At 41.1% G+C, this 15,235-nt stretch overlaps 1 protein-coding gene across 1 annotated transcript in view; it reads left to right on the top strand.

Moving 5' to 3' along the window:
• Cryl1 (crystallin lambda 1) overlaps positions 1–15,235 on the top strand; it is a 135,108-nt gene that overhangs the window by 96,288 nt on the left and 23,585 nt on the right. The window contains exons 4-5 of the mRNA XM_076872362.2: positions 6,771–6,932; positions 11,658–11,852. Of these exons, the coding sequence (XP_076728477.1) occupies positions 6,771–6,932; positions 11,658–11,852 (357 nt within the window). The remainder of the gene's footprint in view (positions 1–6,770; positions 6,933–11,657; positions 11,853–15,235) is intronic.

The following is a 15,235-nucleotide window of genomic DNA, read 5'->3' as shown; positions in this document are numbered from 1 at the left end:
CTGAGCTTTTGATTAATGGCTATAAATCAGGGTTCTTACAGCCCCCTTTTGGGGTTTGATTAACTTGCTTGAATAGCTCACAGAACTGCTACATTCACTGGGGAAACACATTTACTGGTGTCTTATCTAGGATATTACAAAGGCTACACATGAAGAGATGCATAGGGTGAGGTGTGGGCAAAGGAATACAGAGCTTCCATGCCCTCTCTGGGCATGCCACCCTCCAGGACTCTCCACCTGTTCAGCTATACAAAAACTCATCTGAACCCCGTCCTTTGGGTTTTTATGAAGACTTCATTGCATAGGCATCATTAAAGCATAAATGGCTGTGTCAAAATGTGATGGGACAAGAGGGGTCTGATCTAATGCTAAGAGACTGGGTGGGGAGATCCATAAAGATCTGACTGTTTCAGCATTCTGCTTGGCTTCTGTGCAACATTCCTCCTCCAGGATCTGGGGCAGGGTCTCTCTGGAATGAGGAGGGTCTTAGGACCTATTATTACATAAGAGAATTTTTGTCTAGCTGAAGGCATGGGAAGATTAGGGTTTCTATGACTTGCCTTGAGGAAGGAGTCACAACTCCTTCCAGGAACATCAGTCAAAACCAAAAAAAAAAAAAAAAAAAAAAAGTATCATAACATCACACAGAGCCATGCTGTAGCATTCCAAGTGCTTGTTTTATGTGGCCTTAAAGGCAGATCATTGATTTCACCAAGAGGGTGACCTCACTGTCTTGCCCTTGACTCCTATATTTCCCAAGGATCTTTGTAGTGTTGGTGAGGGGAGGCAGTAGGCCATGCCTCTTTACATTGTGCCTGGCCTAGAGCCTTCTGCTTGGTGACTTTCTGAATGCTTTAGAGAACAGGCAGGGGCAATCATATTTCCCAATAATTCACACACAACCCCATGAATGTGTATTCATATTGCCACAGGCCAGAATTATAGCAACACAGAGGGCTAAATTAACTGAATTTGTTATTAGAAATTCTTTATCCACAGAAAAGATCAAATAAGAATATTAAAGAAAATAAAATTTAATTTCATTTTTAAAGTATATTTTTAGTTGTAGTTGGACATAATACTTTTACTTAATTTATTTATTTTTAATGTGGTGCTGAGGATCGAACCCAGCATCTTACACATACTAGGCAAGCACTCTACCGCTGAGCCACAACCTTAATCTCATTTTTAAAAGAGGAAAACTTTACATAAGCTGAAACAAATGTTTGTTTTTTTTTTTTTAAAGAGAGTAAGAGTTTGGTTCTTTTCTGTGACATAGATAAGGAAGAGAGATTCAGTGAATAAAAAAGAAATCAGGAAAAAAGAGGCAAATATAATGTCTAGTATCAAAGCTAAATAAAACAAATGTGGTTAAAGGATAATTGTATTACTAAAATAATGGAAATAGCCAGAATGTCTTCTTTAAAAAGCCATAAAATTCCTACCTGAAGCTTGTAAATCCAGTTATTCTTGAAAATCTCTATTCTTAGTCTAAGTATTTTCCCTTATTGCAAACTTCTTGTCCCAGCAACTAGACAGAGTGTATCACTTTAAGATGAGAAAACTGCCTTTAAAATAACTTTTTAAAGCTCTGTTGCATTTTTGCCACTATAGGCATATATAACTTTACTTCTTGGTTCCTACTGTAGACAGATGGATTAATGAGAATTGCCACATCACAGACTGAGGTCACTGATGGATATGAGTTAATGTTAATCCATAGACAGAGAAAATGAATTAAATAAAAAAATAACTTGTGTAGTCCTCACAAAGCCTCATTTGTCAACTGGAATTTAATGCTCTTCCTCTTTGATCATAAATAGACCTAGTGATTGCCAGCTACTGTCACTTACTGAAGGCCCTCAAAACTGACATATTTATTTACCATTTTTCATCTTAAAAATTTATTCCTTGCACCTCACTTGAAGACTCTTTCTTCAGTTTTGTGTTTTATGCTATTCCCAGCACTTTGTTTAAAAAAACAAACAAACTCAATTTTTCCTCATGAGAAATATTAGAAGTATGGTCAAACTATAGGATAATTACAGTCTTAAATAGTTTTTAAAATTGTGGGTTTTTTTCATGTCAAGCATTTAAGTTCTAAGAAAATGATTTATAAATAGTGCCAAAATATTACTGGAATGAGGATGGGAATAGACACATAGCAGGAGAACAACGAAGCCCATGCCAGGCTCTCCTCCTGTGGGTTTGTGGTAACCCTGAGAAAGGACTGATCTTTAGATTAAAGCAAACAACAATGATCCTTGCAAGTGGAACACCTAAGCCCCAGGAAGTTAATTCCTAAACATACTCGACACAGATTTTTACTTTGAAAAGTTCTCTCTTGATTGCGTATGATTTGTCCTAGATGACTGTAGAAATCTGTACAGTACTTAAAGTAGTTTACAGAGAAATTCTAGTAGCAGTTTTAAAGTGAGAAAGAGACATGGCTAGAAATCTCTACAGTCATATGCAACTTTGAACTTGATTTTTAAGGGAAAAAAATGAAGGTACTGGTTAGGGAAGTGCCATAAATTGCCTGTGATGTTGAAACTAATTTACCCTTTGCCTTTCTTTCTTTATCTCTCTCTTTAAAAAACATATTATACTACTTCTTCTAGAACAGGAAACCTCCTCCCCTCTTCCTCTCCCTTTTCCCTCCTCCTGTTCACCTCTTGAGAAGTATGGTCATAACAGTCTATTAATCTGAGAGAATTGAGATTGTACTCTTGGAAGAAACTTGGAAGAGAAGCTGGGGGTGTTAATTAGACAGATTGAAGCAGGAGATTCAGCTGATGTTAGCAGAAAGATAGTAATGTAGATTGCTTTCATCTTCAACCTAAGCGTGAATTCCCTTCTGCTGCCATGATTACAGCAAGACTTTGGCTCCTCTGTCTTTTCTAGCCATGTCTCTTTCTCACTTTAAAATTGCTGCTAGAACTTCTTTGTAAACTACTTTAAGTACAGAAGTCCTTTAATTTGGTTTTTCTTTCTGGAAAACATATTGAAGATTGCTTCCAGATATTTGTCACAAGCAAATGTAGATTTTCTAGTGATAGAATGTCTATTTTAAATGCCTCAGTTGATTGGGGAAAAATATCAACAACATTTCCTTTTTACTATTCATTTCATACATTTTTAGAAAGTATATGTTGCATAGCAAGTGAATAAATCTTCAAAAGTGCATGTTTACTAGCACTCCCTTCCCTGGAAATTATCTAGTAAGCTGATTTGCTATGGCTATTATGATTTTTCAAAGTAGAATACGTGGGAATTAAATGAAATACCCAGGTGGCTTTTATTACTAAGAAAATACTAACATTTATGTGTGATCTACTTTTAAAACACACACACACACACACACACACACACACACACACACACACACTTATTACCTGTAATACCATCAGTTTCTTCAGGAAGGGCAAAAGGACAGCCAGTGAGAGTGAAGAATGAGTAAGAGGAAGCTCTTTTTGATGTACCACCAATAATTGTAATAAGTGGGAAATTCTGTTGAATTTTACTTCCTAGCGTTTTGTTCTGTTTATCAAAACCTAGGTAGTCTATGGTGGTGTTTGTGCATGTCAATATTATTTGTTAAACATCTCTGTCTCTCAAAACCAACAAAAAGCAAGCAAGCAAACAAAAACAAGTGCTTCTTCTCTTTTTTAAGAGATGCTGCCAACCTTTAATTAGGCCAAGGCAAGCTGATTACCTGTGGTAGTAATAGTAGTGAGTACCAACATTCACATTTGGTGACTTTCTCTAGAAAGGGCCCCTCAAAGACAGGATGGAGTTGAGAAGGCATAGACAGTGAATTTCCAATTCATGCTTTAAGGCAGGCAGTGCAGCTCCATGGGGTCCCATGTAGTGTGGCAGACCAGGGGTACCTGAATAAATAGAAAGTGATGAACTCAGGGTATGACATGGATAGAGGCCCAGCACATCTCATGCAATTGGGTTGCCTTTAGAAACAGCAACAAGAACAACCCAACTTCAAGCCAACGTGCCACTGGAAACCCTTACATAATTGTAGCAGGTTTGGGTTTCCTCTGGTTCAAGTTTTCTTGCCTCTTTGATAATCAGACGATCTGAAGAAAGGCATAGAATTTCAGGGGAGAATCTGCATGACAGGCATACAATGAAGCCATTCACCACAGCTCTTTTTTTATTAGCTTACACGGGATCTACATCATTCTTAGTCTCTGGCTTGGCTACAAGGCTCCATTTAAACTTAACCCAACTTGCAGACTTAACTGATCCAGGAATTACTCAATACGACTAGCCAGCTACTGTAGCTCTTTTTCCTCTTTTGATAAGGGGATCTAACACAATGGGCTTTACAGTTCTTAAATGACTCAGTTTTTTTCTTCTGTCTTTGAATTGTGGTGCTTATATGACCTTTTGTTCTTAATAAAATTTCACGTGGCTTGATTATATTTTTTAAAAGTATAAACAAATACAATATTGACTCCCTCCCCTTTGAACAAAACTCTTTAAATCATATGTATATGATATAGAAGTGAAATGAACATTCCAAATATTTACATAGTTGATTTCAATGTTAGATACTACTATGTTATTAAGTATTTTATATTATTAAATCAAATTTGAAAAGATTTCCTTTATTTTAAGAGTGATTGTGATATAATTTTTAGCAGTATTCTAACTCTGAATTTCTATTGTTGCACACTTCTGGTTATTTTCACTATTATGTTCACTACGTTGTATGGTATTTAACATTTTAGTGAAATTAGCCAGGTGGTTAGAGGCCCATGAAATGACCACAGTACCAATATACTTCTATTTTCTGTCAGGACATTCTTGGTTGTCCCTGAGTAGCTAGGGAAGGGGGAATCCCAACATAAAGGTGGCCAAGAGACGCCACTCACTACCCGTTTTTTTAAGGGTAGTAAGTACCCACACTTTGGATCCACATTTCTCAGAATAGTGGTTCCCAAATATTAGTCAGAAGAGGAATCCTCAGAGTGGTTGGTAACAATGCAGATGCCTGGACTCCACCCCTAGTCATTCTGATTCAGTAGGCCTGAGAATTTGCATTTTTAACAAGAACTCAGTTGATACTGACTGGCAGTTATTGGAACATAGTTAGATTAGTGGTGCTAAAGTCACCATGAATGTTGGGAGTCCATGCATCCTTTCTTAGAGTATCTGTTGCCCCCAAGTGAGCAGGGACCCACCTTGGGTAGGAGTGAACCCCAGTGTGATCCCTTGAGGGGCAGGTGGCAGGAGGGACAGAACAGCTGCAGTCTTTCCAGAGCGTCAGAGCAGCTCAAACATCCTCCTCCTGTTCACCTCCACAACAGGACCCCATTGTCCACCTCATCCTGTGTTCCCAGGAACACGTAACATCTGTGGGTCAACACTGGTTTTGTGGGGATGTCATCTCACTCTCACTTAAGCTTTGTGATTACAGTTTCAGAGTGGTTGTTATGTGCAATAATGAATCTAAATTTACTTCTCGATCACCCCTCCCCGCCTCTACTAAAGCAATTTTCAGTTGTTAGAAACAAAGTTCTTTTTTCAGAATTAGAAATAAATTCTCAAGAAGACTTTTGGGAATCGTGGATGTAACATGTTTGTTCATTTCATGAGAATGAGATTTTTCCTTGAAGATAGGTTGAGCTGATGCTCAGAACAGATAGGGGAAATAAGAGGTAATGACACTGTTGAGGTTTACAGCCGTTTGCTGGAGGTGCTATTATGGTTATGTTGTAGTATCCACCCCTGTTTAGCTGGCAGACTTTTTCTGATGAGAATTTTCAGTTGGCAGACTTTACCCGCTTCCATTGCTCTTCTCTCTCCTTTCTTCCCCTCCTTTTTTTCTCCCTCTCTCCCGCCCTCCCTTCTTTGTCTGTCTGTTTTTCTTTCTTTCTGTGGAGCTAGGGATCAAACCCAGGGCTTTGTGCTTGCTAGGCAAACACTCTATCACTGAGCTGTGCCCCCAGATCCCTGGTAGATTTTTTTATTATAAGAATTTTCAGACCTACTCAAAACAACAAACTCCTGCGTATTCATCACTCCCTTTCCAAAGTTCTCAAGATTTCTCACATATCTTTAGCAAGCTTTTCCATTTTTAAATTTTGCTTGTGGTTTTTGTAGGGGATAAAAAAAGTGCTCTTTTCCTCACCTATCACAAGATTCAAGGCTGAAACCCCTGTAACAAAATATGGATTAATAAAAGTACACAATATATTTTTAATAGAAGTTTTATATGACATGGGAGCTTTCAGAAATGAAGACACTCATTGCCCCCCCAACCCCCCCAAAACAAACACACAAACAAACAAACAAAACAGGGAAACCTGTGTATTTTTGTGCTCAGTTTAGATGAAGAGTGGACAGTCATGTAGAGTGTGACTGGACAAAGAGGGATGTCCTAGTGTTCATAAAGTGGGGGACTCAGCAAGACCTGTTTGTTCAGATTCTTCTGTATGTCCTTGTCTTCAGAGATAAGGACATTCCTTTCCCAGGTACAGAGAGGGCACCTCTGGAATGATAATCTTATGACCTGCCTTAGGGGAAGCAGAGAACTTTTTATAGTCTGCTTTAGGAGAGAAGGGTGGGAAAAGGTTATGGAGATCTCTCCACCTCAGTTTCAAATGCCAAGGCACTACACGATGGGGTAGTGTGCCCAGAACACTAGCATTTCCAAATTAATTCACTTTCAGAATGAAGCAAACATACAATGCCTTGCTTGGGGCCTGTGTTTGGCAATCATGAGCTGTCATGAAATGTGTCCTTTCTAGGAATGTGTTCCTGAAAATCTAGACCTGAAGAAGAAGATTTTTGCTCAGCTAGATCGCATTGTCGACGATAGAGTCGTCTTGAGCAGTTCCACCTCTTGCCTGATGCCTTCCAAGCTGTTTGCGGGTTTGGTGCACGTGAAGCAATGTATCGTCGCTCATCCTGTGAGTATTTTAAACCTGGGAGCCAGGTGCGGTGTATGTGCCTGTGGTTCCAGCTACTCAGGACAATGAGGCAGGAGAATCACTCAATCCTAGGAGTTTGAGGCCTGCCTGGGCAACATAGCAGACTCTGTCTCAAAAAAAAAAAAAAAAAAAAAAAAATCAGAAATTGGGAGAATTGATTGTATCTCATTCCATTCATTCCATTTTTGGAGGGGGATACAATAAATTCCAACAAATCTACTAGTATTTTAAACTGCTTTATTGGCATATAATTTACATGCCATGCAATCTGCTGATTAAAATCATATAGTTCATTAGTTTTTAGTATATTTAGACTTGTGAAATACTTGCATTTAAAAAAAGAATGTCTAAAAATCTGTTGGATTTTTATCTGTGTGCCTAAGGCGTCAAGGCATAGAATGAGCAATGTTTGAGGTTTTAGCCCCCGAGTAACTCATCATGTAGCTGAGGAGGCTGACAACTAAACAAGTAATTTCACCCCTGAAGTCAAACTGCTATGATAAAAATGCATATATTGAGTAGGATTTTGTAGATAAGTAACTTTTCTACTCAACCAATTCAGAATGAAGTCATTTTTGTTTAAGTACAGATCCTGGCCCACTTCTGAGATTGTGAGAGTCAGGTTTGGCTTTAAACCCTTCTTTTCCTATTGTTCCCTTTCACCATCCATTGTAATCTACTAGGCAGACTTCCTTATTATGAGTATGTTATGAGATTGATTGAGTAATGGGTTCCAAATTGGCATGTGAGCACTCAAGGAATCTTTTTTGAGGTTAAGGTATTAATACTGGGAAAGATTTAAGGATCACTCAGTGAATGACATTTGAGTCCTTTTACTCACCTTCCTCAGCATGACCTTGGAGAACCAGGGCAGCCTGTTAGAGCAGGAAAGTTAACTTGGCCAAGCCATGATAAATACGATAGTACATAATGGTGGTCACACCCTTGGTATCACCCAGTCATCAGAGGTTAAGGGTAGGAAGAAGCTACACAGAGCAGCTGAGCCAGCCTGGATAGGATCTGGTTGGGCTGATGATGGAAAGAATGTTTGACACTTGGGAAGGGCATAAGAAAAGACCCTAGAGCAAGAACACACATAGGCATGTTGGATGTTAAGGAGACCAATGTGGCTGAGAGAGCCAACATACTTGGGGATCAGCAGGAGAAAGTTGGAAAGCTCTAGAATATAGATTAAGTATCCCTTATCTGAAATGCCTGGGACAAGAACATTCCAAATTTTGAAGTGTTTTAGATTTTGGAATATTTGCATTGACTTTATCAGTTGAGTATGCCTAATCCTAAAATGCCAAATCTGAAGTGCTCTAAAACTCAAAACTTTTTGAGCTACACATTTGTGCTCAAAAAATGTAAGATTTCTCCCAACCATAGTGATTCATACCTGTAATCACAGTGACTCCTTAGGCAGAGAGGCAGGAGAATCACAAGTTTAAGGCCATCATTGGTAAATTAGCAAGAACTTGTCTCAAAATAAGAAATAAAAAGGGCTGGGGATTGGCTCAGAGATAGTGCTCCTGAGTTCCATTCCAAGTATCACCAAAAAAAAAAAAAAAAAAAAGCTTCAGATTTCTGGAGTAAGTTTGAATTTCAGATTTTAGGGTCAGGGATGCTCAACTTATAGTTGGTTTATAGAGAACTGTGTTATTCTGAAGAACTGAGTCCAGCAAAGATGGGTCAGAGAGGGGAGCAATGACAAGACAACATAGGACATGAAGCTAAACATGAGTGGCAGGGCCTAGGATTGAGTGTAGGGAAATTCCTCTTTTGAGCAATAGCAGTAGAGAGTGGGGAGGTACCAGATTTGCTCAGAGAGGTGGATGCCCATCAAATTTCATATGCCCAGAAGAGGAACTGCCTGGAATACCACCGAGCTGCTTAGTCACCATGCAAATGTAAGTGACGTTTGAACCAGGAGGGAGCCTATCTGAAAGCACCCAAATCAGGTCCCAAGAAGCCTGTGACATCTTTCCTTCTATGGCATATATGTGTCCACAAAAGGGCTCTTGGAACCTGTAAGCCACTATTTAGATTGTTAAACTGATTGCTTCAGTGGAGGGTCTTTGCTTGTTAGAAAATTCCCAATTTCTAACCAGTATTTTTGCTTTTAAATTAGTTTTAAAAAATTAAAAAGAAAATCTAAATTAAATCAAATTGTCCAGAAATTACTTCTTATATTCTTTGACAAGACTTTTCCCACATCTGTTTAATTTTAAACTATCCAATGGGTAAGATTACTCCTGGTTCATTTTCTTCTGTGCTACACACAGCAAAATCCTCTGACTAGCAGGATGATCAATAACTTGAATAATGACATTTTTTTCCATCATCCCTATTGTCTCATCCAGGTACTGTTGGCTTTGACTTGTTTAATCAAAGTCAAAGAGCATAGTAAAAGTATATCCAAACCTTATTGCCAAAATTAATCTCTTGTTGCTTTATGAAGTGTTTTTAACCAAAACTAATGTTAATTAAAAGCGAATCAGATAATCCAAGTTAACCATCTTCAGAATTTTTTTCTTCATTTTTCAGTCATTCCACTGGCATCTACGTGAATGGGGGGAAATAATCTTGAATAAGTTGGACAGGTAGTCCTAAGAGTCAAGAACCATTGATAAACTTTGAGGATCCAGAGTTTTCCAGGCCAAAAAGGAGAAGTTGAGTGCCTAGCTCCCATCCTCAGTCCTTCAGGTGTCAGTTATCTTTGTCTGGACAGGAAATAGGATGAAAGAGGAGGCGGCTTCATGCTCCTGAAAGGCCCTGACAAAAGGGGACATTCAGCAATTACGAAAGACTGCCATCTCCGCCCCAGCACAGAGAAGTCACTAGCCAGCATGTTGTGACATCGACATGTTCTCTCAGGCACCTTTTGTAGGAGTTAGAGCACCTTTTACTCACCTTCCTCAGCACTGGGAGGTGAGTGGAAGGTGCTGACAGGGTAGGCATGTGGTGTCAGTGCAGAGTAGTTTAGTGTGGGCTTCCTAGACTAAAGACAACAAAAGGGGCTGTGGGTGGACATCACACATGACAGGCTCAGGAAGATGGGTATTAACACAGCCATTCTCTCTATTCTGAACATTCTTCCTTTCAATTTTTTTTTTTTTTTTTTTGTGTGTGTGTGTGTGTGTGTGACTTTCTTCATCTACTTCATCTCTCTGAGGTGATGACTCCAGAATTCTGGTGTACAGGAGTGTAGATATAACAGTAGGGCCCATAGAGCATGTTAGTGAAGGACTGTCTGGAAGTTGCATTTCATCTCAATATTTACTGTTACTTAGAATCTGTGTCAGCCATCAGTCAGAGCAGGAGAGGGTTCTACTGATACTTTAGCCACACTCTACAAAGTCTCCCCTTCTTTTTCCTTCCTAAGCTCAGTTTGGGGAGCATGATGGACTGGTGGATGTGATGGAGGTCTCCTTAGCCCCCCAGTGCTCAGCTCTGTGAATGATGTTCTCTGGAAGCGGGCAGCCTGCCTGCAGACAGTACAGCCAGAAAAAGAGGCATTTGATTTTAGGATACATGGCCCCAGACATGTATCTGGTCAACCACTGAGCTCCAGTGCTGCCTGGAATTAGATCAGGGCCTGCTTCCTGCTGTAAAGTACCAGGAGGCTCCCCCAGCCACCTTTGCCCACACTTGTGTCTTTTCTGATGCACCCTTCTGTCTGACACACAAACCATTTGCCCTTGTGTTGGTTGTCATGTACATATTTGGTTTATGGGCTTGCTGCTTGTAAGAGCAGGTATGTTTCTGTGCATTTCTTTGTATATCTGTATGGTACTGCCTGGTCCAAGCTTGGTGCTGCTGCTGCCCAGAGGATGCCCTTTAGCTCTCTCTGTGAGATGAGAGGACCAACTACAGAAAGTAGCAAAACACAGAGGTATTCAATGCTCTCCACCACTCATCTTTAGCCTGCGTTTTCATCCTGGGAAGGGGAAAAGGAATCTGCCCCCTCCTCTGCTGTATGTGGATGAATTGTCAATGGTCTGGCTGTCTCCTGGGAGGGCTGGCTGCCTCTCCTATGGGGCTGACTGGTTCCATGTGCCCAGAGAGGGTGAAGGAAGCCTGTGTTGGCGCGCTGTGCTATCTGCAATCACATGCACCAGGCTCTGTTTCAGATACCCGACAGGAGGAAGAATGCTCCCCTTGTGCCTGGCCCAGCCTAGGCTCCTACAGAGCCTGGCAGCTGCAGCCCCTCTCTGTACCTCCGGCCACGCGCACCCTGCCTGGGCTGAGCACAGGGACCATCCCCGGAAACTTTGGAGAAACTGCCTCCTTTTCTGAGTGTTTGTCTTCCAAATTCCTGGGGGATGTGTCTCCTAGTCTGCCTCACAGTCTTATAGAAGAAGGGCCCATCAGAAAGGAAAGTGTTGAAGACAGTGTGTTTGTCCCTTAACCTTTCTAAGCAGGAGCCCTTTGACTCACTCCTCTCCTCTCTCTCTATTGCTTGAAACACAAGGGGCCCCATCACTGTTGACAACTATGCAGTTCTGTGCTCAAATTCTCTTTTCTCTCTTCTTGTGAATGCATTTCTTTTTCAAGTGTTTTGTCATTAGATGCTGAATCTAAGGGCCTTTCCAAAGATATACCCACCCCCACCCAGACCATTTGGGATAGGTGGGCCCAGTCAGCCAGAGCAACACTCCCCAGAGCATCTCCTTGACCCTTCTTCTCTCTCCCTCTCCCAAGGTGAATCCTCCATATTATGTCCCACTGGTCGAGCTGGTCCCTCACCCAGAGACGGCCCCTGCAACAATGGACAGAACCCACGCCTTGATGAAGAAGATTGGACAGTCCCCTGTTCGAGTCCTGAAGGAGATTGACGGCTTTGTCCTGAACCGCTTACAGTTTGCAATCATCAGTGAAGCCTGGAGGCTGGTGGAGGTGCATGTGCCCTGCCCCCCTACCCCCCACTTTCCACAGTTGAGCAGGACAGCAGAAGTGACTTCCTCAGACACCCTGGGAGCTGGGAAAGTCAAAGGGCACTCGATGCTGCTTGCTCTATTCCAGAGACGCAGGACAAGCTTTGGAAATCAAATGTCACATTGCAGTTCATTGTCTGTCCAAAAGATTTCTCTCTTACAGTCAGTCATTTGATATTGGGACACGATGAAAGACCTCTCTCCTGCCCTTTCATAGCATTTCCACATAATTACCTGGGTGAGACACACTGCATTTTCCCACAGACTCATGTTTTATCCCCTCACTGAGTGTTAAAATTTTTCAGGAGGAAAAAAATGATATTTTGCACAAGGTAAACTTGTACTCCCTGAAGAAACTCAACTTATTTCAAGAATTTGGAGAAGAAATTAAATAAGCATAAAACTTGTTAGTAATAGAAAATATATATATTATATGTGTTGACCACATCCATCCACTGGTCCTATATTTGTGGACTCAAGTAACTGTGGATGAAAAATATTCAAAAACTAGGTCTGTTTTGAACATGTATAGTTTTTTTCCTTGTAATTATTCCCTCAACAATGAAGTCAAACATCTGTTTATATAGTATTTACGTGGAATTACAAATCACTTAGAGATAGTTTAAAGTATGCAGGAGGATATTTGTGAGTTCAATGCAAATACTATGCCATTTTATATATGAGACTCAGATTTTGGTGTCTGCACAGGTCCTGGAACAATCCCCCATGGATACTGAGGGACAACTGAACATTGTTTAATATAAGGATTTTTACATGTGAGTCCCTACACACCTAGGTGTGTACATTACCATGCCCATTTATGTGAGGATCCATGGTCCCTGGCAGGGGAGAGTCAGGGCTACCCTAGGACATGGAGAGTCCGGCCATCTGGCTTTTGCCTAGCTTCTACATGGGTCAAGCAAACTGTGCCCACACCAGTTTCTTAGAAAACATGGTAGAGTATGTAAGGGTTTGCCCAATCCTCAGGCAAAGAGGGCTGTGCTCGGCTTGAACCATCTGCTCCTGGCTTGGCCCCTCAGTTCCTTGTTGTGACTCGCAGGGCTGCACACCAAACCTCACCTGAGACAGGAACCAGGAAGCCACCTGTGTCTCAGCTTCCTTGGGTGTTGTTTTTTAGCTTCCCAGCAGTTCCTTCAGATTTCAGCAGAGGTGCATGTTGTACGTGACCCTCCCACTCCTTGCTCCTGGTGTTTGGTCAGATCCCTGAGACATTCATCATCTGACAGCCCCATGCACCTGGCACACAATGGGCTCAGTGCTGCAACTCACTGAGTAAATTTGCTTAATGCTCCCACACCTGGAAGATACAGTGCTGGGATTTCCACTGCTACATTGGCTACTTTAATTTTTTAGTACTTGTAGAATATTCTCAGATATCAGTCAGTGTGAGCATTTTAAAGAAACACTGAACTTCAAGTACCCACTTTGAGATCTATTTAAAATATCCCCACTTGCCTAGAATAGGACAACAATTTAATGGACCACAAGAAGAGTTCAATATTGTAGTAAAACATTTGCATGGTGAGGCAGCAATTTAAATTTTTTACTTGCAAGGTATTTTAGTGTCTTGCTGACTCCCATCTGAAAGATGAACCAACTCTAGGAGGAATTTGGAGACTCTGGTCAGAGAACTGGGCAGGAGGCATACACAAAGATTTTTTTTTTTTTCAATTTTAACCAGAACTGGTTTCAGTTTGGAAGGTCCCAGCAAAATTTTTGGTGTCTCCTTTTACTGTTGGAGGAGGGCAGACTGGAGGGGCTGTTGAGTTTGCTGTTTTGGAAGTTCTTGTTGGTTTGTGTTGTCCACATTCACTGAATTGTCCTGTTTCCATGGGTTCATGGCAGACTGCATATAGTTGTATTATTGGCTTGTAGAATGTTCTCACCCTTAGTTTTCAGGATGATATAACTCCTGAGAAAGTAAATTCAGCATGTGGCTCTGCATTGCCTGCTATGGGGACTCATGCCTGGAGTCCACATAAGGAAGTGAGTGTTATATCTGACAGGATATAGTTGGTTCCAATATAAGATGCAGCCAACAAAAATGAGAAAGTTAAGGAAGTGTGAATAAAACCCAAAGACTTGCTTTTCAGGAAAGTCTAGAAGATAATCTTTTTTCAAAAACAAAAATGATCTGCAGATAGTTAGGATTAAGGCCGATTTAGAAACTATAGGTGCATCTCTCCAGGATGTGGGGAGGGGTAGGTTGGGAGTATAGCATGGGCAGCTTTCAGCTTCCATGGGGGTGGGTGCACAGAGAAGGGTATGGAAGAAGAGTGGGACCTCTGATATTGTACCTACTTTGATCATCTCTGCACAGTGGCAGCTCCCTGGCTGGCTATCCAAGAACTCTAGCAGATATGGGAAGACATGTTTACCTATTCCTGAAGCAGCTGCTGATATGGGCTTCTGAGGGTCCACGTGGATGCCTTCTTTTCTGTAAGGCTCCAGGGTTTGGTGCCAGGGCCATGTTTCATCTCAAGGTTGCCCAAGATAAATCTTCTCCATAATTATTGTGCCAGCTTCAGAGTGTCTTTCACTTAGAAGGCAGCAGTGTACCTAGTGTTGTACCCATTAGGTGGATTGATATAAGTATGATTGAATATTTGTGTGAATTTCTTGCCAGAAAATCCATGCTGCTTATCTTCAGATTCGGCAAAGCAGCAAAGGTTAGAAAATTTATCCAGAGCTACACCCTTCCCTGCTGCAAATCTGCATACGTGCTCTGAGCCAGGTGTAGGTGAGAGTTAAATGACACCCCTCTGACTCACAACTTCAGAGCCAGTTGAACTTGAATTTATGTTTTGGTATTTGTCAACAATTGAATTTGAACTTAGATTTGAGTTTTTCCCAATTTACTTCAAAACTTTTAAGATCAGCTTTAATATCAAAAAGTAGACCTAGGAATAGTTTTATAGTAAGACTGAAGACTTGTACACATTTTAAGTTCATAAGATCCATAAGCCTTGCAGACCCCCACTACCCTCTGTACTAAGGATGGAACCCAGGGCCTCATGCATGCTGGGCAAACACTCTACCACTGAACTGTACCTCAAGCCCCTTTGCAGAGCTTCTTCTTTTTGCAAGCAAGGTCTGGGCTGAGTTCCACTTGTAGCCAAAATTGCCTGACACTTGGTACTGGACGGCAGAAAACAGAATGAGCTTTCAGATTGGGGAGTTGCCCCCTCCAGGACTCCACATGGATGCTGTCTCATTATCATAAAGCAAGTTGAAAATGGACAGGGTCTTTTATACTTGACCCAAGCTTGGTGCATCCATCAGTTAGAGCTAGGTGCTTTTCAAGGTAAGAACGGTACCAGGTGA

The sequence above is a fragment of the Callospermophilus lateralis genome, chromosome 12, assembly GCF_048772815.1.
Source record: "Callospermophilus lateralis isolate mCalLat2 chromosome 12, mCalLat2.hap1, whole genome shotgun sequence".
Classification (NCBI taxonomy): Eukaryota; Metazoa; Chordata; class Mammalia; order Rodentia; family Sciuridae; genus Callospermophilus; species Callospermophilus lateralis.
Note: the sequence above shows the minus strand (reverse complement) of the source record. Positions and strands in the feature narration are given on the sequence as shown.